This window comes from Felis catus, chromosome F1 (genome assembly GCF_018350175.1).
Source record: "Felis catus isolate Fca126 chromosome F1, F.catus_Fca126_mat1.0, whole genome shotgun sequence".
NCBI lineage: Eukaryota > Metazoa > Chordata > Mammalia > Carnivora > Felidae > Felis > Felis catus.
Genome location: NC_058384.1, coordinates 64,207,806 through 64,234,171, shown reverse-complemented (window position 1 = coordinate 64,234,171; position 26,366 = coordinate 64,207,806). Strand labels below are relative to the sequence as shown.

General features: G+C 61.7%; 1 protein-coding gene and 1 long non-coding RNA gene across 10 annotated transcripts; one reads left to right on the top strand and one right to left on the bottom strand.

Annotated features, from left to right (window-relative positions):
- Window positions 1-1,951: 1,951 nt before the first annotated feature.
- On the top strand, window positions 1,952-25,353 carry VANGL2 (VANGL planar cell polarity protein 2). Of its 2 annotated transcripts, XM_019822318.3 has the most exons (9): window positions 2,923-3,412; window positions 3,651-3,810; window positions 16,323-16,583; window positions 16,733-16,853; window positions 19,673-20,280; window positions 20,981-21,117; window positions 21,573-21,708; window positions 24,024-24,255; window positions 24,923-25,353. In XM_019822318.3, the coding sequence occupies exons 3-9, from the start codon at window positions 16,513-16,515 to the stop codon at window positions 25,181-25,183; spliced, it is 1,566 nt and encodes a 521-aa protein (XP_019677877.3). In that variant the 5' UTR covers window positions 2,923-3,412; window positions 3,651-3,810; window positions 16,323-16,512; the 3' UTR covers window positions 25,184-25,353. The 2 variants fall into 2 exon arrangements, with proteins under 2 accessions (XP_044904703.1, XP_019677877.3); XM_045048768.1 differs by lacking the exons at window positions 2,923-3,412; window positions 3,651-3,810 and adding an exon at window positions 1,952-2,155.
- LOC109495420 lies at window positions 6,129-12,004 on the bottom strand. 8 transcript variants are annotated; one of them, XR_006591658.1, is made up of 8 exons: window positions 11,778-12,004; window positions 11,381-11,486; window positions 9,113-9,291; window positions 8,808-8,922; window positions 7,605-7,706; window positions 6,977-7,114; window positions 6,431-6,717; window positions 6,129-6,191 (listed from the first exon to the last, which is right to left on the bottom strand). It is a non-coding gene; the product is annotated as an uncharacterized LOC109495420 (long non-coding RNA). The 8 variants fall into 8 exon arrangements; XR_006591659.1 differs by having other exon boundaries at window positions 6,165-6,717; window positions 8,808-8,926; XR_006591662.1 differs by having other exon boundaries at window positions 6,165-6,717; window positions 8,855-8,926.
- Window positions 25,354-26,366: the final 1,013 nt, after the last annotated feature.

The following is a 26,366-nucleotide window of genomic DNA, read 5'->3' as shown; positions in this document are numbered from 1 at the left end:
TTGACGTCTTTGGTTTTGGCTTTAGGCGGGGCCAGTCTACAGAATTGTCTGTAATTCCGGGGTCAGAAGCCCTGTTTCTGATTCTTCAGGCCCTTCTGAAGCTTGTGAAACAGGCTAACATCGTGTGAACATACCTTGCGCTAACCTGCTGGATAGTCAGCTAGCAGGGCAGCTGCGGGAGCCCCGTCCCTGGGTCAAGTTATACACTTGCCGCCTAGCCCTGGGGGTGTGCTCTGGGCAGGCCTGGGGACGCCTAAGCCTGCTCTACCTCCCTTTCCCCTTCCTAGCTTTCCTGCCACTTGTCCCTCAAATACTGCCCATGACAGGCACCACGCTAAGGAGTACCCGGCCCCACTCAGGGACTTGGGTACCGGAAGTAATGATTCTGCGTATTTCATGTAGTCTCAGTACTGAGTCACTTGCTCACGCAGGATGTGGATGGGGGGGGGGGGATGAGGAGAGAGGCAAGGGTTTGGGCAGAGGAGAAGGGAACTGCTGCTTAAGGTTTTCCATCTTTGAATGGTCCCAATGCGGATGAAGACGGCTCTTGTCCCCATGACTGGTTAGGTTAGAATGGACAATTGTAAGGGACGAGCTTAGGTCTCAGAGAAAACATTTCATCAGGGAGGAGCAAAACTCCCCAAATAAGTGAGGCACGGAGGCTGGGAATGTCCTTCCCTTTGGACTTCTGAATCACAGGGTTGGGCGAGAAGGTGTCGGGCCTGAACACTGGAAGATGTTGAGATGGTGAGAAGGCCAGGACCTGCCCGCGGAGGTGTGACCGTGCTTTTGAAGTATTGTGACCCTCGGTAAGTGCTGGTTTGCACAGCAATATGATAATATAATAATACTTCAAGGTTTCGCTCGCTCCAAAGGGAAGGACTTCCCACGTTTATGATGGGGGAGACTCTTGGTGGGGTTCAGAGCAACTGCCCCACTTCATGAACCCTAACTGGTTCTGTGGAGTGCTCCGAAGCAGAAATGCCCCAATTATGTGGGGTATTTTGTGATACCCTAGAATCCCTGTAGAGTACCCGACTCCGAGGTATCTGAAGCCAAGAGCCTGCCTGACTGGGGTTGGGGACCTGATAGGCCTTTGGAGTTTTCCTGGGAGAAGGGCCCCCTCTCCCCTTCCTCCAAGCTCCCAGGGCCTGCGCCTCCCCCGCCCTTGCTCCCCCAGGGCACGGTTCCCTTTGTAATTAATCCCAGCGCTCAAACCAGGAGGGGAGGGAAAAAGTGTTAATGAGGGAGCGTCCCATACTGACGGGGCGGTTGCCGCTCGCAGCTAGAACCCAGAGTAATTAAATTATTTTTGGTAGCGAGGGGGATGCGGTGGTGCGGGTGTCAGGGAAATCCCCGTATGCACGGGAAGCGGGGAGCGTCTCCTGCCACTAATTAACATCAGAAATAACTCTCCCTTCTCGCAGCCCTCGTGGAGGGGAGGGGGGTGCGGGGGGGAGAGGAAATCGATCTTTCCATATCCCAGACCGGACTCCGCGTAGCCGGGTCCGTGGCCCGCAAGAATGCACACCTCCATCCCCGGAGGTCTGGGGACTCGGTCTCCGACCCGCGGGTCGGGGAGAGGCGCCCCAGGAGGGAGGGGCTGCGGGCTGGGTCCCGGCCGCCGATCGAGGCCTCCCGGGTCAGCGCTCGCGGCCGGGGTCGCAGGGCCGCGCGGCCTCCTCCCGGGGTCGGGAGGGCCCCGCGCGTCCCGGGCGGCCGGCCGGCCGGGGAGCGGCGGCTCCGGGAAGAGCCGGGCCGCAGACAATGGGCGCGGCGGCGGGAGGGGCGCGGCGGCGGGAACAGCCGGGAGGCGGCGCCCGGGAGCGCGCGCCCCCCGCCCCCGCCCCCCGCCCGCTCCCCTGCCCGTCCCCTCCCCGCTCCGCCGCCGGCTCCGGTGCGATCCCCGGCCCCCGGTTCCGTGCTCCTGGCCCCCGCCATGGGAGCCTGAGCGCCCCCATCCCCCGGCCCCTGCCCCCGGGGCCCCGAGGGGGACAGGCAGCGGTGTGGGACGCAGAGGGGGTGGCCGGCACCGGAGCCCCCTCCGCGCCGCCCTCGCCCGCGCTGCCCGTCCGCGAGCGCGGAGTTCGCCGCGACCCGGAGCGCTGCGGATACAAAGGCGCCGGGCCGAGCCCACCGGCACTTCGCGGCGGCGGTGAGTGCCGGGCCGCGGGGGCGCGGGCAAAGTTTGCCAGAAAAAGAAAGGAGGACGAGAGACGGGAGAGGAGGACAATCGTGCGGGGGGCCAGGGGGTGCCCGGCCCCCGGGCGGGCGGGATGGCTTGTGGGGGAAGGGGGGGCGCGGGGCACCCCCCTTCCGGTCCGTTTCCCCACTGCAAGGCGGAGTGCCCCCCCCCCCAACTTTGCGGAGGGCCAGGGGCTCGTGGGGAGGGGGCGGAGCCCGGGCCTGGAGAGCCAGGGACTTTCCTGGGCCCGGGGCTCCGGCGGGGGCCTTAATGATCCCGGGGGGGAGCCGGTGGAAGCCGGAGACCGGGAGTGTGTGCTGGAGGTGGGGGGGGGGGCAGGCAGTGCGAGACACAGGAGCCCGGAGGTATCGGAAGGCGGGGGTGTTTAGGGGTGCAGACACACCTCAGGAGTGTGGGGAGGGACGGGGCAGGTATGCATTCCGGGTGTAATGTGGAGTCTGGGGACGGCCGAGGAGAGTGGAGGGGGGTGTGTGTGCTGCTGAGGACGGGGCTGGCGGGCAGGGTACCCGGGCACCGTGGATGGGGGCCCAGGGACAGGCGCCGGCATCCCTCTCCCCACTCATACTTACCCATTTGGGGGGCTGGGGGCCCTGCATTAGTGAGTTTTAAAGCATTGGTGGAGGATCAGTGTGCGTGATTCTTTGTGTGTGTGTGTGTGTGTGTGTGTGTGTGTGTGTATGTGCGTGTGCGTGTGTGCGCGCGCGCGCGCGCGCCGTGATGTGCTACGTGTTCCTGCAGGTGGGCCCCTGGGTTTGGAGGTGTAGGGGTTTTTCAGCGGCTGTGTGTGCACCCAGGGAGCGGCTGACCACGTATCTGCCGTGTGTTTGGATATGCATTTATGTGTACACTCCGGGGAAGGGCTGTGTGTCTGTGTGTGTGAACTGCGGAGGGGTTTCTGGGAAAGAAGGGTGTAGGTACTGAGGAGGGTGGGTGTGTAAGAGCTGAATGGGGCATACCTGGCTGGGTAGGTGTGTGTGCACCTGTGTGCCAGAAAGGGGGTGAGGGAATCTGTTCTCTTGGGTGTAACCTGTGTTGATGGTTAAGTACCAGCGTGTGGACCCGCCTTAGGTGGTGTGTGTGCTCCTGAGTGTGTGTTGGGGGTACTACCTCTTGCCTCTGCAGGCACATTGTCCTGGCAGAAAGCCCAAAGGGATGGCTGTATGGACGATTCTGAAGCTTCTTGGTTGGCTCTCCCTGGATTCAAAGGTAGCGCCTTAAGTATCTGAGACCTACAAGTGGGAGAGAGTGGGCCACCTTACGAGGTGCCCGCTGGGGTGGGGGGGGGGTTTCTAGAAAAGGGTGTGTGTTGTGGGGAACAGAGAAGAGAGGTTCTGGTTGTAGTCCTCCAGGAATCTGAGGCCCTGGAGGAGTCGGGGAGGAAACCACCATCCGAGCCTGGGTTCCAGTGTGTGGAGAGGCCACGTTCTTGGCTTTCCCCGCCCAGGCTCAGCCCCCTCAGGCCACGGTTCTCCCGGGAAAGCTGCCTTGGGGTCTTTGACTTCGGAGTGCACTGACTGCCCTGCCTCCCGGATTCTCCAGCTCCTGAGGAGTCGGGATTTCTTTCCGTCTGGGGTGGAGGCAAGAGGACGCAGCCTGCTGGAGGGGTGAGACTGGTGTGGAACAACAGCCCAGGTCCCCGTCCCTGGGGTTGAGACGGTGGCATGGGAGCTCTGGGGAGGCTGGTGGGCAGGGGAGGGGGGGGGCATTTTCAGGAGTTTCTGCAGGTGTGTGCGCCCGCCCGCCGTGTATGTATCCAGTAGATTCCCTTTTCCCTGGTGAGGAGCATGGTTAGGGTGGAGCTCTGGGCTGGGGCTGGGCCTGGGGCTGAGGGTGAGGAATCGGGGCCGAGCCAGTGAGAGCTTGAATGTCCGCGTGTGGGGGAAAGGGTGGGCGCCCCTGGCAGGCTGTCCTGGTGTTTGGCCGGAGGTCACCACTGTCAGGGAAGGGGCTGTGTCCCTCCCCACAGAAGCAGCAGCTACCTCCTTTGCCCGTCCTCTCCCTTGTCCTTTCTCTTTCGGGGTGAAGGGAAGGGGCTGGCCTTCTTCTCCTCTTGAGGACGCACGCTTTTTCCCCTCATGTCCCTCCCAGACACGTTCCTCTTGCCGCCAGGGCTTAGGGCGAGACACCCGCTTTTAGGGGCTGAGGTTTCGACTGCACACGTTTCTCAGGGTCGCCGAGGAATTGGAATCGGAGTGCTTGAGTCCCTAGTGGGCATGTGCAACCGGGATGTTCCGTCTTTAGTCCCCAGGGCTCCCTCGCTTTCCTAGGACTCTGGGATGAGGGTGGTGGGAGTTAGGACACGTTGGGACTAGGGCTGGGGGCAGAGTGTGAAAGGCCTGATGCGTGAGTGCTTCAAGCCCGACACCTGTCTGCCGGGCAGGGCTCCCAGGGTGAGTGAGGCACGTGAACCTAGGATGGGGGGGTGGGGGGCTCTGGCTCTTGCGCCCGCCTCCTGGCCCGCTCTTCCAAGGAGGAGGCACTGTGGTCAGAGAATGGACGTTGCCATCTCGGGCCGTACTTCCAGTCTGGAACCGGTGGCCACATCGGCTCCTCCTGCCCCATTGTGTCGCTTCTGCCCGATTCGTCCAGGACAGGCCTCTCACGTGCCCCCTCTGCCCCTTCAGAGTCTAAGGAAGGGCCCCCTTTCCTGGACCTAGGGCAGGACAGACTTTTATCTGTTCATCTGGTTGCCAAGAGGCCCTTCCGGTTAGAGGGGGGGGGCGTGTACTTGGCTAAGAGGAGCTTTGGGGGGGAAGAGAGAGGAGCTCCGGGACTCCCCTCATGTCCTCGGGGTTGTAGGGACTCCAGTCCGTTGCCTAGTCTGCCCCCAACGGCTCCCCACACCCGACAGCACTGGTTGGAATTAGTATTTCACAGTGGGGTGACGTGGGGCAAGTTCTTGAACCGCATTCTTTAGCCTCTTGGGTGTCTTAAGACGCTGTCCTCCAACCCCAGATGGGACCTTCCTCGAGGAACCCCGGGTTCGCCCAGTGGCCTCCTTCCTCGGGTTGCGGCCTACTCTTAACGTCCTAGTTACGCCACCTCCTAGTTCTGAGGCCTCAGACAGAAGAGATAACTTTTTGAAGCCTCGCCCGTAAAGTGGAGTTAATAATACGCCCTGTCTCTTTGGTTTATGAGGACCGGGTGAAGTAATGCAGCGCGAGCCCTTCGCATGGTGCCCGGCCCATAGGGAGCACTCAGTATATGTTAGCCGGGTGGTTCGGGTTCTGACGGAGGGGGTCGTGGGAGGCACTTGTGGGTTGGGGAGGAGAGCGAGGCTTTGGTTCTCCTCTGGCAGACCCTGCTGGCTGCCAGGCGCTGTCTGAGCACCGGGGAGAGGGGATGAGGCGGCCTTTCGCAGGGGAGACGTGCCGGAACACGTCGGTTCACTGTAGCCCGGTGAGTGCTGTGTGGAGGTGTGTTTAGGAGGCCAACGGGGGCCTGGAGCAGGAGTGCTCGGCCCTGGGGTGGGTGTCAGGAAAGGCACCGGGAGGAGACGTGCCCTGGGCTGGCCGGGGGTTTTGAAACTGAGGTGAAATTCACATCCTGTAAAATGACCATTTTCAACGTGTTGTTTTTTTGGTTTTTTTTAAGTGTATTTATTTACTTCAAGAGAGAGAAAAGTGTGCGAACCCAAGCGGGGGAGGGGCAGAGAGCGAGAGGGAGAGCGAGAATTCCAAGCGGGCTCCATGCCGGCCGTGCAGAGCCCGAATTGGGGCACGATCCCCCAAACCTTGACATCATGACGTGAGCCGAGATCAAGAGTGGGACACTTAGCCGACCGAGCCACCCAGGCGCCCCTAGAATTACCCTTGAAAAGAATTTTTTTTTTTTTTTTTACCGTTTATTTATTTTTGAGACAGAGCACGAGCAGGGGAGGGGCAGAGAGAGAGGGAGACACAGAATCTGAAGCAGGTTCCAGCTCGGAAGCTGTCAGCACACAGCCCGACGTGGAGTTCGAACCCACGAACCGTGAGATCATGACCTGAGCCGAGATCAAGAGTTGGACAGTTAACCCACTGAGCCACCCAGGCGCCCCTAAAATTACCGTTTTAAAGTGAGCATTGGCGTTTAGTGCCTTCGCAATGTTGTGCAACCGTGGCCTGTGAGAAACTTTTCCCTACCCCATCCCCCGCCCCTGGCAGCCACCAGTCTCTATTCTGTTTCTGTGGGTTTACCCATTCTGGGTATTTCACATAAATGAAATTTTACACAACGTAGGACCTTTTATGTCTGCCTTTCTGCACTCGGCACAAGCTTCTCAAGGTTCCTCCACGTCTTAGCGGGTGCCAGAATTTCACCCTCTTTTTCATGGCTGAACCCTATCCCACTGTGTGGATGGACCTTCGCAGGATTCAGACTCTGAGCTAGGCAGACAGGGAGGGGACTGAGGAGCCTCTGCAGGTTCGGGCTGAGCGGGCCAGAAGGATCGGGGGTGTTGCTGAGCTGTATGCAGCGTGGGGCTGTTGGATCTTGAAGTATGGGTGGGGATTTGTCCTCAGTTTCCCTGCCTGTAAAAGGAGGTCCTGTGAGGTTGGTGGGGATGGAGGTGATGAGGAGGAGGGAGGCTGGGCTACTCTTGCCTCTTCTCGGTCTGGGTGGAGGATGGGACTTCCTTTAACTCGCTCTTTCCTCCTCTCTCCTGGGCAGTTCCCTCCCGTAGCTGCCCTCATCCCTGTGGGTGCCCCTTTCAGCTTTACTGGGGCATCAACTTCCCCTCTCTCCGAAGTGACCTGAAAATTCTTCTCTCCCCCTCTCCGGGTTGGTAACCTTGTTTGTGGGGAGGTTTCAGTAGCCAGGCGAGGGAGAAGCCCGGGAGAGACTCCCAACTCAGACCCCACCCCCAGCAGCAGCCTTCCATTCTTTATTCTGCCTCCTGGCGATCTCCCCGGGCAGCCCTCTTGTGATCTGGAGAGAAACGAGGTGGGTCAGGGAAAATCTTTCCATCCCTGCCTCCACACTGCTTGGTACAGAGTAGGAGGCAGAGGCCTCGTCTGGTGGGGCCCTTTGGAAATGAGGTGTTGCTGTGCTGGTCTGATGCCCCTGGCGAGGCTGGTAATTACAGACATGACAGCTGGGAACGGGTTTGGGAGAAGCAGGCTTGGAATCGGCAGTGCCCAGGATCCCCTGGTAATCGGGGTGGGGCGGTGAGTGGGGAGAAGCTGGGGGCTGGGGCGGGGCGGCAGGCTTGGGGTCCCCCCTGCCACTGCACACACGGCTGGGCTTAGCGCCCTGGCATTGGAGCCCAGGCCCTGCCTTAGTAGGTGTGGAAGGAGGGATGGGTAGGGAGGGATAGGGGGATCCGAGACCACACCCCACCCCACCCAGGAAAGAGGCAGAGAATGGGGAGAGGGGTTCTGGCTGCCCCAGGTTGTGGTGGAAAGTAGGGCGGGGTCACCATCTGGGGTCTGGGGCCAGCGCTGTAGCCAGAGGGGCTGGGTGGGGTCTTCTCACAATGAGGTCATGGGAACAGGAAGTAGGACGACTGGATGTGCAGCCTCTAAAGGACAAAGAGGGAGGAGGTAACGCTTTATTGAGCATCTTTTACGTCCCCGACTCCATGATACTCTGTATATGTTATTTTGTTGAAAACTCTTAACCAGAAGTAGGCACCATTACTCCATTTTACAGGCACAAAAACTGAGGTTTAGAGAAGGGAAGCAGCTCACCTTGGATAGCATAGCTCCCCAGAGGCTGTGCCTGGCCCACCTGCCTGTATTGCGCTTCCATTTTCCAAAATGCTCCCTCCGCCTTCCCCTGCTTCCTTCCAGTTGAATCGGCTTTGCTCATCACCTTTGGTCTTGAACTTGAATAATTCCCCTATCTCCCGAAGGGAAGGGCGCACAGGGAGTCTCCAGGTCAGCCTGAGTAGAGAGGTCTACCTCGGAGGGTGGGGCTGGGTGGAGTCCCCTGGGGGAATGGGTCTCCTGGGAGGAGGACCTGCTTGTCCCCAGCCTGGGGCAGGGCTAGGGCCTGGGCCGAACCTCTCCAGGGGCTGGCCTCTTCCTCCGGGGGAGGGGGGGAGCGGGTGTTGGGGGTCCGGCCACTCCAGCCCATGGGGTCTTGTTTGTGATTGGGAGGGGCCTGGCCCTCATTGTCTGCAGAGTTTTCCAGAAACCCCCCACAACATCCCTGGACCCCCCCTTTCACCAGAGAGAGTGCAGTGTTTGTGTGCGAGGCTGGGGAGGGGCCTCTGGCTTCTTAGGGGAGGTGGGGGTTGGAGGAGAACAGGTGCTGAGCCCCAGGTGTGAACGCAGGAACTTAAAAAACAACCAAGTGTGAACAGGGACACTTGTTTTGTCCCTGGCTTTCCTCCAGGAGTGGGGGTGGGAGATGTAGGGGCTGGAGGCTGCTGGGACCCCTTAGAAGAGTAAAAACCTCAGGTGCTGAGAGTGTCACGATGATGGTGGAGGTCGGTAGGTACGTGGGCCTTCCAGCTGGCCCGGTCTCCGGTTCTCACGCGTGAGAGCTGGGTCACGTGCCAGTTCCGGCCCCGCCCCCCAAAGCACGGGAAGGTTTCCAGGCTGGGGAGACCCAAGCCTGCCGCAGGCACCCTTAGGCCCACCCTGCTGCCCGTGTCCCCACCTCCCAGCTCCCTCACCACACGTGAGCCCAAGGTCGCTCCCTCCCCAAGCGGCTGCTTTCCACCTCCTCCTCCTTGGCAGGGGCCGGTGTACAGGCTCAGAAGGTCTCCTGGAGGCAGGGTCACTTGGGGCCTGCCTAGGACAGTAGGCCGTGAAGGGGGAGGCATTTTTGTTTTCCTGGAGGGCGGGGGGGGGGGCACGGGGTAGGCGGGAACTGACCCGCGGGTCCACGCAGCCTGCTCGCCCCCCAGGGTCCCCCTTCTCCTGTCCCTGAGGACAACTCGAGGTGCCTGCTTTCCTCCTTGGCTCTCCTGTAGCTCACCTGGTGGGCAGGTAGGGGCCAGCCCTGTGCCCCAGCTGACGGAGGAAGGAGCTCAGAGCCCGGTGGGTGGTAATTGTGGGGCCTGCCCACTGGTGCAAATTAAACAGGACATCCAGGCATCTCGAAGCCGTGGTGACCCTCTCACCAGCCTAGCATCCTGTCTCCCCTCCGGCCCCCATCTGGGACAGATGCCAAAGAGATTACTCACCCCTTCTGCCGTATACCCTCCCCCCTGCCCGGTGTTCCCTTCTCGACTGGCTGCGAATGGGTCTGGGGGCGGCCGGGGACTGAGGAGCTGTGGTGTGGGTGCATGTGTGTGCACTGGGGTACGGTGTGTTGGGGGAGACACTTTGCGAGCTGCGGGGGGGGGGTGCCGGAGAGAAAGCGAGCAGGTCTCTACAGAACCTGCCTGGCTGGGGCGGGTGGAGCTGGGTGGGGCAGGCGGGAGCCGGTCCAGGTTTCAGAGGGGGATAGGAGTGTGGGTGTCTGTGTGTGAGTGTGTGTCTCAGGGTGTCTGTGGCTATCAGAGGGTACCCGCATCGCCCCCTCTTAGATGGAGGCAGTTGAGGAGGTGGAAGAGAAGGGCTTGGCCCTGGCTCCCCCAGCTCCCTTCTAGCTAGAACGCAAGCTCAGGTATCCTGGCTGGGAGCCCGGCGTGGGGCTCTTCTTGCTCTGGGGTCTGGGGGTGAGCAGCTGCTCTGGAAACATCCTCGCCTGGGTGACCCAAGCACAGCCGTCCCCTGCTTCCCAGCCTAGTGAGGGGAAGGATCCTGCCCCTGCCCCTGCCCCTGCCCCGGGGCTCTCGGGATGGTGAGTTCATGTCTGGGGCTGTCCTGGGAGAGTGCCCGGTAAGCAGGGCGAGGGCTCCCGGGCTCCCCAATCCGGCCCTTTCCTCTCCCTCGGCCCCTTGAGATCCAGCTGGCTTTGGCCTCACCCAAGGACACTGGGGCCTTTTTCAGGGCACAGGAGTGAGGGTGGGGGCGAATCTCCATCCCATTTTTGGTCTAGGGCCTGGGGCTGGTTCTGGCCTGCTCTGTGTGCCCTAGTTCTCTTTGTGGTGGGGAAACGCAGCGAGGCCTCTGGGATGGACGGCTTGTCCAGGGCCTAAGGCCGGATGGGAACGATGAGGGAAGGGAGGGAGTGTCAGAGCCTCAGTTGGTGGGGGCGGGGTGCGGCAGAAACCACCCCTTGGAGGGGAAGGGGCTCTGGTCTCCACTGTCTTGGCCCGGGCCTGTCTAGTCGTCCCCTGTCACTGGTGAGAAGAGAGGCTGGGGCAGGGATCTGTGCCACTTGTCCCCATCCTGGCCTTACAGTCCTGGCTACCCCAAGGACTAGGACTTTGCTAGAGGAACCCCGTCTCTCTCTGAGAGGCAAACGCCTCAAAGCTAAAGCATTAGTAAGGTCTTTCCTCTTTTCTCTTTTTTTTCTTTTCTCATTTTTCTTTTCCTTCTCTTCTTTCTTTCTCTCCCTCTCTTTTTCTTTTTCTTTTTCTTTCTTTCTTTCTTTCTTTCTTTCTTTCTTTCTTTCTTTCTTTCTTTCTTTCTTTCTTCCTTCCTTCCTTCCTTCCTTCCTTCCTTCCTTCCTTCCTTCCTCCAATTTATTTATTTTGAGAGAGAATGAGGGAGGGAGGGAGAGAGAATGAGTAGGGGAGGGGTAGAGAGAGAGAGAATCCCAAGCAGGCCCTGCGCTGTCAGCACAGAGCCCGACACAGGACTCGGGGCTCGATCTCACGAAACTGCGAGATCAGTGTGTGCTTTCTCCTGGAGGGGGAGGGGGAAAGGGAGCTCAGGGATCCTGTGGGCACAGTCAGAGGTTCTGGCACCTTCCGGTCCTCCGCGGGTACCAGGTGAGGTGTCTGCATTTGCTCTCATGGACGCCTCCCGCCCCCACTGGTGACCATCAGGGCCTGGATGGAGACTATCGAGGCAGAAAGGAAAGGCCTCCAGTCTGAAGGATGGTTGTGACTTTGAGTGTCTGCCCTGCCTCCCAGCAGCCTGATGATGATGCGGCAGCCTGCTCTGTCTTTCCGGCTAGTTCTCTAGTTCTTTGGATACTGGGCTGGCGGGGGTGGGGGGGTGGGACACCTGGTGCCTCCCGGGAGGTGGCCAGCCGCACCTTGAGCCGAACGCACATTCATACCCTTGGACTGTGGTGGGGAAGCCGGGGACCCTGGGCCGGGGGCGCTCACGTGGCCACACCTGTCTGGGTTGATTGGGGAGGGGAAGGCAGGTGCAGTGAGATCCAGGCTCTCGAGTAGGAATCACAGACCGTTCATGGGCCAGTGTCTGTAGACGTCTTGTCCTACGAGGGTCTGAAGACGAGGTGGTGCCCGACCCCTTGCGTCCAGACAGGACCGGCCTTCCCTCGTCCTGGGCTGAGAAGAGGAAGGCCGTGTGTTCAACGAGTGGGCCGGTCACAGCTCTGTCGCGGCAGCCAGAGGCAAGCTCTTGGCATCTTGTGTTCCCATCCACCTCCCCTGCCGCGGGATGATCCAGCCCAAGTGCCTTTTTTTGCACAGCTGGCCTGCAGCCCTGTCTTCCAGAGACCCGAGGAAGAACGGGTGGCCTTTCTAGGCACATGTTTGGGTCCTGTCCGCTCCCCACCTTTTCTTTTCTGGCTGAGCCACTGCGGCTCCCAGAGTGCCTTCCTCCGGCCCCACCCTCACCTCTGCCCTGCCTCCTTTCCCCATCCCAGGCCCGAAGGAGCTGGGACTGGGGGGCCGGGTGGCCCTGGTCCAGAAAGCCGGCGAAGGAGGCAGTGATCTTAGCCACCTGCTGGCTGCCCGTGGGTCCTCAGCACCTGCCCACAGAGGCCCGTTCTCTGTCCGGTGCCTTGTCCGCCTGGGCTGCTCCTCCGAGTGGGGCAAAGGGAAGGGTCCAGTCTCAGTGTGCATTTTGGTCAACACCAGCCTCCCCCCCACCCCCGTAACCGCCCCCCTGCACCGCAAGGCCTTGTTCCCTTGCCTGTTGCCAGGTTCTGACTGTATTTTTTCCAGAGGCCTCCGATTGTTTCCCGAAGAAACCTGATCCCAGAACTCAGACAAAAGCTGGGGCTGCCAGAGGAGAAACCCCATTCTCTCCCCCTCTGCCCCTAGCCCCCCCCCACCCCCCCACCTTCACAACCTCCCTCGCTTTGGATGCTGGGTATGGGTTCCAGGACCCGGCTGCCATCACCTAGGCAACAGGGGGCTTTGGTTGCCATGGCGATCAATGTGGGAGAAGCTGGGCAGCCGGGACAAAAGCCCCCACATTCCCCCCCACCCCTCCCCCCAATCCCCTTGGGATGGTACTGAGACACATTCCATTAATTTTATTTCTGAAAGGCCTTTTGGGGGAGAAGGGTCTTGTTTTTGTGACAGTCACTCTTCCCTCCCTCTCTCTCTCTGGCCTCCTTTTAACCCCAGATAATCCATGGTTGGTTTGAGCAGGGGACTGAGTGTGTGTGTGTGTGCGTGTGTGCGTGCGCGTGCTCGCGCCCCTTGGGGGTGGGGGCAAGGTGAACGCATCGGGACACATCCCCTTCCACGGCCTCCCACGTGCAAACCAGGGCCCTCCCTGTCCACACCAGGTCCTGCCGCCCTCACGGTCCACCTCTGCCATTTCCACTTGTTGGTCTGATCCAGGCCTCCCCTCCCCCCACCCTCTTCCCTGGGAACGCCGCCCACCCTGGAGACCCTCTAGACCCCTGATTCCTGAGCTGATTAAACAAGGGGGAACTTCTGCCCTTGTCTTCGCTTGCCTCCCATCCCCCTCGCCCCCAGCCTCTCCAGATTCGGGTTAGCTTCCTGGCAACTTGAGGGGTCAGCAGGCAAGGGATTCAGAAACTGGGTTCATTTTAGTCCCTCTGTTTGGTAGGGGAGGCACCTAACGTTTGGGGCACCGTGAGTTGGGTTGGAAGGGGTGGGTAAAGCAGGGTTTACGCTGGGTCTTGAATAAGCGGTGGGTGAAGCGGGGTTGACACTGGGAGGAAGGTGGGGGCTCCAGGCTGAGCAGCTCCGAACAAAGGGTTGGGAGGGGCTGGCACCCTTCTCTGGTTTGAAATTTATCTATAGGGGAAACACAATGGCATCAGCTTCCCTCCTGAGTGTGTTTGAAGTGGTTCTGGTCAGGACTGTGTGTGTGTGTGCGTGTGTGTGCGTGTGTGACTTCTTTATTTAGTAGTACAAACAGCAGGATTTATTTATACCACCTCTTCCCTAAATCGCAGAGGAAGTGTCTGGGGATTGGAGTATGGGCGACCCTGGAGCCACAGCATATTAATTCCTTAACTAATTACTAGCTGAGCAGTTTATAAAAGCGTTTCTCTCACCCCCGGGGTCCTCACAGCAGCCTCATCGAGTACGTGTCGTTACTTTCCTATTTTACCGATGAGCCTACCAGGCTGCAACGCACAGAGAAGTGAAGTAACTTGCCTGTGGTCACAGAGCTGGTTGGTGGGAGAGTCAGGTTTTGAATGCAGAGCCTTGATGCAAATTCCGGGCTCTTTTTGTGCTTGGCTCCCGGTGACAGGAGGCTGAGGAGGTGGAGAGTCCTGGTTCCGGTGCCTCTGTCTAGACCGCATCAAGGGCAGTTCTGACCCCCTTTACGTCTCCCCCCCGCCCTGCAGCCCACTTGCTCTCTCGAACCTCCTGGTGGGGACTAGATTAGGGCTGCACCCAGCCAGAGAGATGCATGTGAGGTGTTGGGAGACTGTGTCGAGGACTAAACCAGTAGAAAGGTTCTCAGGAGCGGGGGTGGAGGGGGGCGACGTGTGATTTGCAGACAGGGTGCTGAATGGGGGCCCTGTTCACGGCAAAGGTATTTAGAGCGGGTTAGGGTTGGGTTGACGTGTCATGGCTGTGTCCCCTCGGTGTATCTCCGTCCCACACCGGCCTTGACGTGGGGCTGTTGACAAACATCGCCAGGCCACGGGGGTGCCTCCCGAGAGCTGGTGGCGGCGGAAGGAATGGATGTGGTATTGATGTCACCGCCCTACAGTCACGACAGGACCCCGAGAGTCAGAGGGGCAGGTCCATCCACGGGGCGGGCGTCAGTTCTTGGCCGTGTGCGCACCGGACGGTGGTGGGCAGAAATATGTCTCAGCCGTCTTTCCTATTCTCTAGTTGTTGATAGTTGAGTTTAGTTGGGGAAAAGTTAGCAACTACACAGAAGCAAACCCGTTTCAATTCCCCTCATAAATGAGTTTTGGGTAGCAGGTGACCCAGTCAGTTTTATTTCTGCCTCCAAACACAAGAGCCAGCTCTTCTGGCCTCCCCCACCCCTGGCCTCCCTCCTCCTCTGGCTGTCCTCCCCCTCTGGCCTTGCCTTGTCTGCCCCTTTGCCTGCTCTTCCCTACTGGGCTTCCCAGGAACCCTCTTATTTATTCCTCTCCCTAGGTGACCCTATCCATTCCCGTGACCTTGCGCACCTCCAGCTCAGACTCTCCCGAGTCTGGCTCCTCTGAAACCCTGCTGCTCACCTGACCTGTCTCCTGGCCGTGACCTTAGCCCGCTGGAAATGGAGCTCACCGCCTCCCTCCCCAGACTTGCCTCCTCCCCTGCCTTCCTCCCGTGCTCAGGCCAGGGATCCCGGGCGCTCCCCTCCCCTCAGCCAGACCTCAGTGGGCCCTGTTGATCCTACCACCACCACGTCTGGCACCGGCTGTTTGTCACCTCCTCCAGGCCCGCTCGCTGCCTCTGGCCGCCTTAGTGGCTTCCTTCCTTGGGTTCCCCTGTCTGCTCGCCCCTCCCCCAGTCCCCGCCGCCGGCGCAGCTAAAATCCTTCGCGGGCTTCCTGTGGTCATCGTCCTTGTGCTTGGGGGAACGCGAGCTCTGCACCTGGCCCCTGGCCGCCTCCAACCATCATCTTCGTGGGCTCCCACTGCCCTGGCCTTTTCTGGTTCCTGGAATCCACCAAGCTCCTTGCTGCCCTCCGTCTCCCCAGTGCGGTTTCCTGCCTTTGTCACCTCTCTGCCTGGCTAAGTGCCGTTCTCCCTCAGGCTCAGGTGTCCCGTTTTCTCAGAGAGACTTTCTAGAACTGCTCAGTGCAAAGTCGCAGCCCCCAGCGCTGCCTCTCCTGGTTTTCCGCCCTGTTCCTGCCATCACTCCTGCAGTTGGCCATTCATATTCCAGTTTTTTACTTGTTCAGCGTGCCTGTGCCCCGCCAGCCTGGAGACGCGGGGTCGGGTCCTCCGCTGTCCCCCCCCCGCCCCCCGCCACTCCCCGGGGCCTCGCAGGTGCATGATGCACAGAGGTGCCCGAGAGCGAGCTGGTGGCCCGGCAAGGGAGGCTGGGAAACGCGCGCGTGCCTTGGTGGAGGTGGGCCCGAGGGCAAGATGCCAGGTTGGCTGTTAGTTGGTGGTGGGTGGGCTCTGAGGACCCAGCAGGATGTGGCTGAGGGTCGGGAAGCGGGGAGGAAGAAGAGCTCATTCTCTGCAGAGGTAGAAGGTGAACGGACCGAATACACACACTGCCCCTGGGGGCGCGCACAGCCAGGAAGGCTCCCCAGCGCATGGCCCATTTCAGCACTTCGGGCCTTCGGAGCACGATTTCCGTTGTCTTCTCCTCCCTGCTCCCCCCACCCACGTTATCATAGTTTCCATCCCTCACCCCGCTCCCCTGGTGTGCATGAACACACACACACACACACACACACACACACACTGTCCGTGGCGCAGCCAGCCTGACCTGGCCTGTAACTCCGGGTAGGTTTGACTTAGGCTCTGGCTAGACTGGGACAAGAGAAACGGCTGTGAGCAGCCCCTCCCCCCGTGGGCCCTTTCAGAAGTCACGAGTGGGGGGAAGGTGAGGGGGAAAGAGAGGCCTGGACAGAGGCTAGCTGCTTTGTGCTCTGTGCGGTCTCCGTCGGTCCAGCCCGTCCGCCTGGCCAGAACCTGCCGTCTCTGAGCCACGGCTTTCCTGGCCGAGAACGAGGAGAGCGTTGCCCTGGTTCTCCGCTCCGGGGGGTCCCGGGCTGGGTCATTCCTAGCGGCCTCTGCTGTGCGTCCGCCCCGCGCCCCGAGCCGCTGGCACAGCCTCGGGGTGCGCTTTCTAGGAGGCCGGGCAGGAGGAACCGGGCCCACTGGACGGAGCGGGAACCGGGGCGGACCGGTCTGGGGCAGCGGCTGGGCCAGTACAGCTTCCTGCGGCAGCCGCTCTTTGGGGCTGGTCACCTCTCTGCCCTGACCCCACGGGAGCTGCCGCTTCTCCTGACCGACGGCTTCCTCTTCTCAGGTGCGTCGCTTGATTTTCTCTGAGACAAGCCCACCCGTCCAGCAAAATAGAGTCCCTCAGGGTGACGGTTGATTTCCTGAAGGTGCCCCTTGGCCTGAAGAAGCCGGTGCTGAAGGAGGTGGCTGTGGGGCCCCCCAAAAGGCCCCAGCCCGTGGCCCTGGAGCGCTACAAGGCCCGGCGTTCGGACGCCATGGACACGGAGTCCCAGTACTCGGGCTATTCCTACAAGTCGGGCCACTCCCGCAGCTCCCGCAAGCACAGGTGGGCAGACGTGGGGGCGACACGGGTGGTGGAGGGTTAGGGGGGTGGGGGGAGAGGTGGGCGTGCACAGGGGTGGTGGTGGGGTAGTTGTTGCTGAGAAGACGACCCAGGTCCCCCCTCTGACCTGTGCCCCCGGCTGCCTGCTGCAGGGACCGCCGGGACCGACACCGCTCTAAGAGCCGAGATGGGAGCCGCGGCGACAAGTCGGTGACGATCCAGGCCCCAGGGGAGCCCCTGCTGGACAACGAGTCCACGCGAGGGGATGAGCGGGTGAGCATCGGGGGGCGTGGGGGCCAGGCCAGGTGTTTTCAGGCTGATCCATGAACCTGGAGGTCCGTCAGAGGGGAAAGGGCCTGGAACCCTGGTCTGTTCGGGCAGTGGCCCTATCAGGGAGGGCATCTTGTGTCACACGTCCTGTGCTTGGGGTCCCAAGGGAGGACCTGTTTCAGTAGAAGTGAGGGAATTTAGTAGAGATCCCTTTGGAAGCCGCAGCCCCTTCCTCCTTTTCTCAGAGAGCTAGGGTGACCTGGGCTGTGTAATGGGAATTGCCTGGTTCCTCTGAGCTGAGGCCCGCCGGTCAGATGGGCTGGGAACCTGGGGCAGGAGGGGGCGGTGGGTGCGGCCTGGGGGGGCGTGGGCAGCCCTGAGTTTTCCTGGAGCCTCAGGCAGGGGCTCTGCCGCGCCCTCTGGTGTCAGGCTGCAGAACTGCACCGTCTGGGTCTGGACCTGGAAGCAGGTGTGGGAGGAGTCGGTGGAGAAAGGAGAGGTGAGAAGGGGGGGCCGCCGGAATGACGCTGGTCACTCGGGGCGGGGTGAGCAGGTTGCTCCTGCTCTAAGCTCTGTGGCCCTCTGTGCTCACCTAGTAGGAAGGCCAGCAGGCAGACCTCAGTGCTGGATTAGGGCAGGGGCAGGATTTAGGGTGACTCTGAAGGCACCTCCCGCTCTTCCTTCCCCGGGACCATCTCTGGCTGGAGACTCCCAGCTCCTCTTCCCTCACAAGAAAGCTCTGTGACCGACACCGGGACTTCCTGGGTCTTGGGAGCAGATGAGTACTTGGGGGAAATAGCCCCCCTCCCTCTTTCCCAATCCCGCCTTCTCCCTGAGACCTGGCGCCCTGAGTTCTCGAGGGACCCCGAGACACGGTCAGCTCAGCCGCGGTGGGGGAGAGGGCAGGCAGTGTGTCTGGAGGTCAGCCTAGGGTGAGGAGTAGACCTTGAGCTGAAAGTGGTCGGTACACCCACTTTGTACCATCAGGTCAGACTCTTCTGTCCTTGGGAGAGGAGATTCGTCAACCCCCTGATCACTGACCCTGCCGGGCATCTCCTATACTCCTCGTCCCGTGTCTAAGCCCTGTGACTCCGTATCCCCGGGCTGTCTAGGAGTGAAGAGTGTGGGCACTGATGGCCACTGGTGGTCTTGGGGCTCTTCTGTGGGAGGGTGGCCAGCGTCTGCAGAGATAGCTCGAGTGGACCAGACTCAGGACACTTGGGGACCTTGGCCTGTCTGCCCCCTTGCCTCCAGGAACAGGCGGCCACTGTGCTGTGGGCATTCAGATGGCAGGGCTAGCGGGGCAGACCAGAGACCCAGAGTGGCCCTGAGTCTGCCCATCTCCCATGCCATGCACCGATCATCTGCCTTCCTCCCTGCTCCCTGCGTCCTCCGCCCTTCACCGCACTGCTTGTTTCGGGGTCACTCCCTGAATCAGAAACCTTGAGTGGCTCTCGATGTCGGGGGGATAGGCTCTCAGTGGTCAGCCTGGCCTGTCCGGACCCCACGGGCTGCCCCCGGCTCTGCTCCTGCACGCGGACCCTGCTCACTCAGTCTGCTGGCTGCCTCAGTTCACACTAACATTTCATGTTCCAGTGATTCATGGGGGGCTTGTCAAAATGCAAATTCTGGTTTAGTCCATGCGGGGTGGGGCCTGAGACTCTGCAGTTCTGAGAAGCTCCCGGGAGATGTCTACACTGCTGGTCCCCAGGCCCTGTTTTCAGTAAACAGGCCTTAGGGACTGTTTAGTTCAGTGATTCTCAATTTTGGATGAACGTTAAAATCATCTGTTTTTTAAAAAAGGGTTGACGTCCTCCTGGGTGCGATCTGGGCATTGGTGTTCTTTCCCAGGCTCCCTAATGTGTGCAAGGAGGGCCCAGCCTCAGATGGGCCAGCCCCGAGGAGGCCAAGCCTGGGCACACAGTGGAGCTCAGTAAATACTTTGGTGGTTGCATATGGGCTGACTGCCCTCTCTCCTCTCTCTTGCTCTGCTGTCCCCCTCTCTCCTCCCCCTTCCTTTCTCCCACCCCTCCCCCCTCCCCTCCCTTCCCCCTCCCCCTTCCCTCCCTTCTCCTTTCCTCCCCCCTCCCCTTCCCTTCCCCCTCCCCTTCTCCCTTCCTCCTCCCCCTCCCTTCCCCCACCCCTCCCCCTCCCCTCTCCCTTCCTGCTTCTCCTCCCCCTCCTTCTTCTCCCTTACTCCTCCCCCTCCCCTCTTCCCCTCCCCTCCCCTCCCCCTTCTCCTTTCCCCCCTCCTCTCTCCCTTCCCCCTCCTCTCCCCTCCCTTCCCTTCCCCTCCCCTTCTCCCTTCCCCTCCCCTTCTCCCTTCCCCTCCCCTTCTCCCTTCCTCCCCCCTCCCTTCCCCCTCCCCTTCTCCCTTCCTCCCCCCTCCCTTCCCCCTCCCCTTCTCCCTTCCTCCCCCCCTTCCCCTCCCTTCTCCCTTGCTCTTCCCGCTCCCTTCCCTCCCCCCGCCCCTCCTTCTCCCCTCTCCCCTCCCTTCCTGCTACCCCTCCCCTCCCCCTTCTCCCTTCCTCCCCCCTCCCTTCCCCCTCCCCTTCTCCCTTCCTCCCCCCCTTCCCCTCCCTTCTCCCTTGCTCTTCCCCCTCCCTTCCCTCCCCCCGCCCCGCCTTCTCCACTCTCCCCTCCCTTCCTGCTTCCCCTCCCCTCCCCCTTCTCCCTTCCTCCTCCCCCTCCCTTCCCCCACCTCCCCCCTCCCGCTTCTCTTCCCCTCCCCCTTCCTTCCCCCACCCCTTCTCCTCTCCCCTCCCCCTCCCTTCCTGCTTCTCCTCCTCCCCCCTCCCTCCTCCCCCCTCCTCCCGCCGCAGGATGACAACTGGGGGGAGACGACCACTGTAGTGACGGGCACCTCAGAGCACAGCATCTCCCACGATGACCTCACGCGCATCGCCAAGGACATGGAGGACAGCGTCCCGCTGGACTGCTCCCGGCACCTGGGCGTGGCGGCGGGGGCCACGCTGGCCCTGCTCTCTTTCCTCACGCCGCTGGCTTTCCTGCTGCTGCCCCCGCTGCTGTGGCGGGAGGAGCTGGAGCCGTGCGGGACGGCCTGCGAGGGCCTCTTCATCTCCGTGGCCTTCAAGCTGCTCATCCTGCTGCTGGGCAGCTGGGCGCTCTTCCTCCGCCGGCCCAAGGCCTCGCTGCCGCGCGTGTTCGTGCTGCGCGCGCTGCTCATGGTGCTGGTCTTCCTGCTCGTCGTCTCCTACTGGCTCTTCTACGGGGTGCGCATCCTGGACGCCCGCGAGCGCAGCTACCAGGGCGTGGTGCAGTTCGCCGTGTCGCTGGTGGACGCCCTGCTCTTCGTGCACTACCTGGCGGTGGTCCTGCTGGAGCTGCGCCAGCTGCAGCCCCAGTTCACGCTCAAGGTCGTGCGCTCCACCGACGGCGCCAGCCGCTTCTACAACGTGGGCCACCTCAGGTGCGGCGACGGGCCGGGGGTGGGGGGAGGCCGAGGGGGGAGCAGGTGGGGAGGTGGGGCCGGCCGGAGGGCCGAGGGCTCTGCCTGCGGTAGGTTTCCAACAGGGTCCTGGGGCGGGATGGGCTGGGAGTCGGGAGTGGGGAGACAACAGACGTACGTTTGGTCATCAGGGACCTTACAGAGGGCTGGACCGAGGGGCAGAAAGGCGTGGGGCACGGACGGGGCTTGGGGGATCGCTTTTCGAGCCTTCCCTGGAGGCGCCGCCTCTGTGAGCTCTTGAGTGGGTGGTCACCGAGATGAGCTGGCCAGAGGAGGGACCCCCGGAGGAAAGGTGCCGCCAGAGTTCCTCTGCCCGCCCCCACCCTGCCCCAGGCCTTACAGAATATCAGGGGCACTTCCTGGTCCCGTAGGGAATCTTGGGGGACTTGGAGGGGGTGAGGTGACCCTTTGCTGGAGACCCAGGCCCAATGCCCTCTCTCCCCTGGGCTTCAGCACCGCAGGGGACTAGCGGGCCCAGCCCTGGGGAAGGCTTGGGAGCCTGGTAAGTAGACCTCAGGCCCTGAGCCAGGCTTCCTGGAAGCAGCCTGTCCCTGTCCTGTGTCCTTTCCCACCCCGCCAACCTGCCCTGATGTCTCCCTCCCCCCGGCACCCCTTGTCTGTCCCTTCTCCCTCCCCCCCTCCCCCGCCCTCTCCCCCACAGCATCCAGCGTGTGGCCGTGTGGATCCTGGAGAAGTATTACCATGACTTCCCCGTCTACAACCCTGCCCTCCTCAACCTGCCCAAGTCCGTCCTGGCCAAGAAAGTGTCTGGCTTCAAGGTGTATTCCCTCGGAGAGGGTGAGCGGCCCTGCTCCCCTGCCCTCCCGTCTGCTCCCTGTTTCCTTCTCAGACTCTTCCCCGCTTCCCCAGCCCCTTTGTTCTGTCATTTCCCTTGGCTCCAGGTGGCTGGTGTTAGCTGCTGATTCTACTTGCTGTCCCTTTATGCCGTGGTGTGTCCCCCCAATCTGACTTCTCTGCGTCTGCTCACCAGCCCTGGCCCCGAGCCCTCAGCTCTCTGACCTCCAGGTCCTCCGGCACCAGGAGGCACGTGTGCAGGACCCGTGCCCTCCAGGGCCCTCTCTGTCGCTTTCTGGGGGGCCTGTCCCAGTCGTGGCCAGGAGGGTCGGGAACGGGAGGCATCGCAGCGGGTGGGCACAGCCTCTGGACCGGTCAGGTGGCTGCGCCCTGACTTCCGGGCTGGGGAGCGAGCGTGCTGTGACGCGACCATCCCTGTCTCTCCTGCTCCCGTGCAGAAAACAGCACCAACAACTCCACAGGGCAGTCCAGGGCTGTGATCGCCGCGGCCGCCCGGCGGCGGGACAACAGTCACAATGAATACTACTACGAGGAGGCGGAGCACGAGCGGAGGGTGCGCAAGCGGAGGGCCAGGTGGGTCCCTGGGCCAGGACAGGCTGCCCCGGGGCCTGCCGGGTGTGAACAGGCCGGGCAGAGCAAGGCCAGGGCGTTCTGTGGCTGCGGGGAACGCGTGAGCAATCGCGATGGGGTGCGCTGGGTTCCGAACAAGTTCCCGTAAGCTGGGCGCTGTCCAACAGCACACGCTTCTCAGCCCATGGTCGCGGGGGTCAGACACCGCCATCAGGCACGGCTTAGCTGGGCCCCGCGCTCAGTGTCACAGGCTGAAATCAAGACGACTCCCATCTGAGCCGGGGTCCTCTTCCAAGCTCCCCCGGTCACGGTGGAATCAGTTCCTTGTCATCTGGCCTCAGCGGCAGCCGCGGTGCTGCGGTTTGCTTTTTCCAGCCACGGCAGGTCTCTCCGAGTTCTGTACCGCCTGGAGAACACTGTGCTTTGAAGGGTCTCATGCAGTGAGAGCGGGCTGGCCAGGGTCATCTCCTTGTTTATAACGACCAGGACAACCGACTCGACACTTTAATTACGTCTGCAGAACGTACCGAGACAGCAGAGAGAGTAGCCAGGACGATGGGAATCTGGTAGGGTGAACGAACGGGCCATCTGTGAATTCTCTCTGCCACAGGGGAGCAGGGGCCCAGTAAACGAGGTGAGCCTTGCCTGCAGCAGCACGGACGGAGGCTGGATCGGACCTCCTCCCCGTGGATCTCGTAGGCCTGCTCGGCTGTTGGTGCCTGCAACAGATGAGGTTCTAGTACAGATCTTGGTCCATCTTTTTTAACTTTGTTTATTTTGAGAGAGAGAGAGAGGGAGAGAGAGTGAGAGCAAGCAGGGGAGGGGCAGAGAGAGGGAGAGGGAGAATCCCAAGCAGGCTTCTCACTGCTAGCACAGAGTCTGACTTGGGGCTCGAACCTGCGAACCATGAGATCATGACCTGAGCCAAAACCGAGAGTCAGACGCTTAACTGACTGAGCCACACAGGGTCCCGTATCTTGGTATGTTCTTAAGTACTGTCCTCTCTTTTTTCTGTTCACGCTGTAATGTAAACTTGTCATACCTGAAGGGTCTTCTCTGCTGCCAGGTCCCACTGTGGTCTGGTGGGATTTCCAGGGGGCCTCAAATAGCAGAGGGCCCCAGGATTTGACCCTCGGCCCCTCCTCCCACATGGTCTCCAGGCTTCAAGGGAGGAACTTTTCCCTTACCTGTTCTGACGTGAGGCTGGTGTCCCTGCCGTCGATGGGAGATCAGCAGCCCCATTTGTCTGCCATTCGGCATGTCTCCAGCTGTCTCAGATATGGTCCTGGTGGGAAGGAACCCAGAGGTGGCACCCCCCCCTTCACCTTTTGCCCCAACCAGGGTTTTGGATCTCCTGTGTTGCCAATGCGGTCCTTGGCCCGTGGCCGATGTCTCCCTCCCCTGTTACCTTGGTTGTAACCAGTAAAAGACTTCTCCCTTGGTTTTCAAAAGGAGCTTTACGGAGAGACCCTCGGAGCAAGCGCGTGAATAACCAGAGAGGCCGAAGCGGGACATGTTCCACGTGTTTACTTAGTCCCGAGTACCCCCCTCCCCGCTCCTTGAAGTTCCTGGGGTCCTGGCTTTCCGGACGTTGTGTGCTTTTAACGAAAATTGACTTCTTTTTCGTGCTTCCCCCTTAACGCCCTCCTCGAGACTCAGCCACGTTGTCTCTGTGTCCCTCGTGTCGCCGCCTAGTGGTTCACAGATGACTCCCCGCCCCTAACCGGCATCTGGGTTATAGGCCTTCCTTTTTTTTATCCTGTTTTGACGGCTGAGTAGTACTGTCTGAACATGTGAGTTGTCCGATGCCCAGCAGGTGTCCCGGTCTCTGGGGCCCTGTGTGTTCACCTCTGGCATTTTGCTGTCATGTTGCTTGTGTGCCCGCCCCCCAGACAGATGTTGACGTTGCCCGTGCTTGAGTAGAAGGCTGTTCTCTGGATGTAGTTGCGTCTGCTGGTTTGGCCCCCCGGGGAAGGGTGACTTGGGGGTCTCGCGGAGGAAGGCATCAGGAAGGCACCTGCCGCTCTGTCCCAGAGTACGGTCCCTGGCTGTATCTGGGTTGGACGCTGGGGTCCCCGCGCCGGGCTCACTGAGCTCTACAGCTGTTTCCTGCCCCGCCCCGCATCTGTGCACGTGCGCCCCCCCCCCCCCCACGCACACACGCACACGGCCCCCCTGAGCCCAGCCCTTGGCTCCAGGTGGGTTTGTGGTGCTTCTGGTGGCGGGGAGGGGCACAGCCTCGCCCAGGCGGCTGGAGCAGGGGGTGGGGGCTGAGGGAGGGGGAGGGGCGGTTGGTCCAGGCTCCCCCTGTCCCCCAGGCTTGTGGTGGCAGTGGAGGAGGCCTTCACTCACATTAAGCGGCTGCAGGAGGAGGAGCAGAAGAACCCCAGGGAGGTGATGGACCCCCGGGAGGCCGCCCAGGCCATCTTCGCCTCCATGGCCCGTGCCATGCAGAAGTATCTACGGACCACCAAGCAGCAGCCGTACCACAGCATGGAGAGCATCCTCCAGCACCTGGAGTTCTGCATCACGCACGACATGACACCCAAGGTAGGCCCCCCACCGTCCTCCTGCCCACCCCCCCGCCCCCAGATCCTCCTCCCCCCACAGCAGCCTGCCTCGCCCCTGTGCTCTCACCACATCCCTGCCACCCTCCCAGCCCCCACCCCCCCAGGTCTCTTCTCTTACCCCTGGCCCTGCCCCTCCCGCCTCGTTCCCAGCTGGTGAGGAGAAGGGACGGTTTCTTCTGGGAGTGGCTGTGGCCTGATTCCCGTGTCCGAGGTGGCAGCACCCGATGTCCCCCCCTTCACACCCCGTGACCTCCAGCTGTGCTCTTTTCGAACCATGACCCTCCCTCGGCTTTATCGTCAGCCTCCTAGAGTGGCGTCCCCAGCCACCCTTGGTGAACAGGGTGACCGCGTCCACGAGAGCCGGATGCAGGGGCAGGAAGAATGAGGAGGCCTCACGGTCCTAGCCCCGTGCAGGGAAAGTGCGGGGACGCTGGTCCTGACCCTGCGGTGCCCTGGTCACCTCTGTGGGCTCCCACTGCCCTGTGCTTAGAACCGGGGTCCAGAGCAGATGAGCTCAGCGCCTTTCCGCTCGAACGTTCTAGAACGTTTTCGCTCGCGTGGAAGCCGAGCGAGCCGGGGAACGTAGAGGGTGGCGGGGGTGGGGGGGAGGGGGAGAGGTGACCACGCAGCCCCCCGCCCCTCCTCAGGCCTTCCTGGAGCGGTACCTGGCGGCCGGACCCACCATCCAGTACCACAAGGAGCGCTGGCTGGCCAAACAGTGGACGCTGGTGAGCGAGGAGCCCGTGACCAGCGGGCTCAAGGACGGCGTCGTTTTCCTCTTGAAGCGCCACGACTTCAGCCTGGTGGTGAGCACCAAGAAGGTCCCGTTCTTCAAACTCTCCGAGGAGTTTGTGGATCCCAAGTCGCACAAGTTTGTCATGAGGCTGCAGTCTGAGACGTCGGTGTGACTGAGCAGCGGCAGGGGTGACGCCAGGGCTCCCGCGGGTCGGGGAGAGCTTGGCTCTCGCCTCCTGCCGCCCTGCCTCCTCCCGCTCCCTTTTACTTGAATTGACTCCCCCCCGCTCTCCCGCCGCCCGACTGCTCCCCCCTCCTCCTTAGTCGCCCCCCCCCTCCCCCCCCCCCCCCCCCGTGAGCCTGGAGAGGCCACCTGCGTCAGCAGTGCCTGGGATCCTCTCTCTCTCTCTCCCCTCCCCTGCCAGCCCTTACTTGGTGTCATCGTGCAGGGATCCGTGCCTGTCCCCCCTCTGCCTCCGGATGGCATTCTCTTCTGAGAGGGCATGGGGTCCCCCGGAGCCCCACCCCCAAACCAGGCTCTTGTGCAGTTTTCTCCTGTGGCCCCGACAGGGTGTCGCCAGGGGACAGACAGGACAACACAGAGCCACCGTGCCAAACTCCTCCAGACGGTGGGTCATCCGCTGCTCCTGCCCGCCCAGCTGGCCCGTCACAGACGCTGAGTTTGTGGGGCAGGGTGCTCTCGCACCCCCCCCCCCCAAGCTAGCCCGGGGTCTCCCTGCAGGGTCACTGGCTCCGACTGTCAGAACCACCCCCTCACATCCACACGTATTCAGAGCGAGGGACGGTCCCTAAAGTCTTTCCCCTAAAGTCTCCACCTTCTGCCTCCCGTGGCCACAGCCAGACTGAGGCCGAAACCCTCTGTGACCACTTTCCCTGGGCCATGGGGGACTGTACCCATCCTTTGGGTCTTTCCTAGGCAGCCTCCGAGGGAAGGACAGGAGGGACCCTGGGGAACATGGCTGACCCCTGCCCTCTGAACCTGCCTGCACCTTCGCTCCCGCCTGGCTGGGGCAGGTCCCCCTTCCCGGTGAAGGATGACGAGTCGACTGCTGCACGGATTGAGTGGCTTGCAGACCATGACCCGACCCCCGCGGTCTTAGACCGACGTTTTGCTTTCCTTCCCCCGCCCCAGCGTGTCTCTTCTCGGCGCCAGGGGCCTGTTGTCTTGTCTCTCTTTGGGGGGGATCTCTTTTTGGGGGGGGGAGCCAGTAACTCCTCCTCGTCCCCTGCCTTAAGCCCACTTCTTTGCCTCAGGGGTCTCCTTTCCTTGGCTGGCCAGGGTCCCCTCCTCTCCCTGCCTGGTTCTCTGGGCTCTTGTCTCCCTCAGTACTGGGG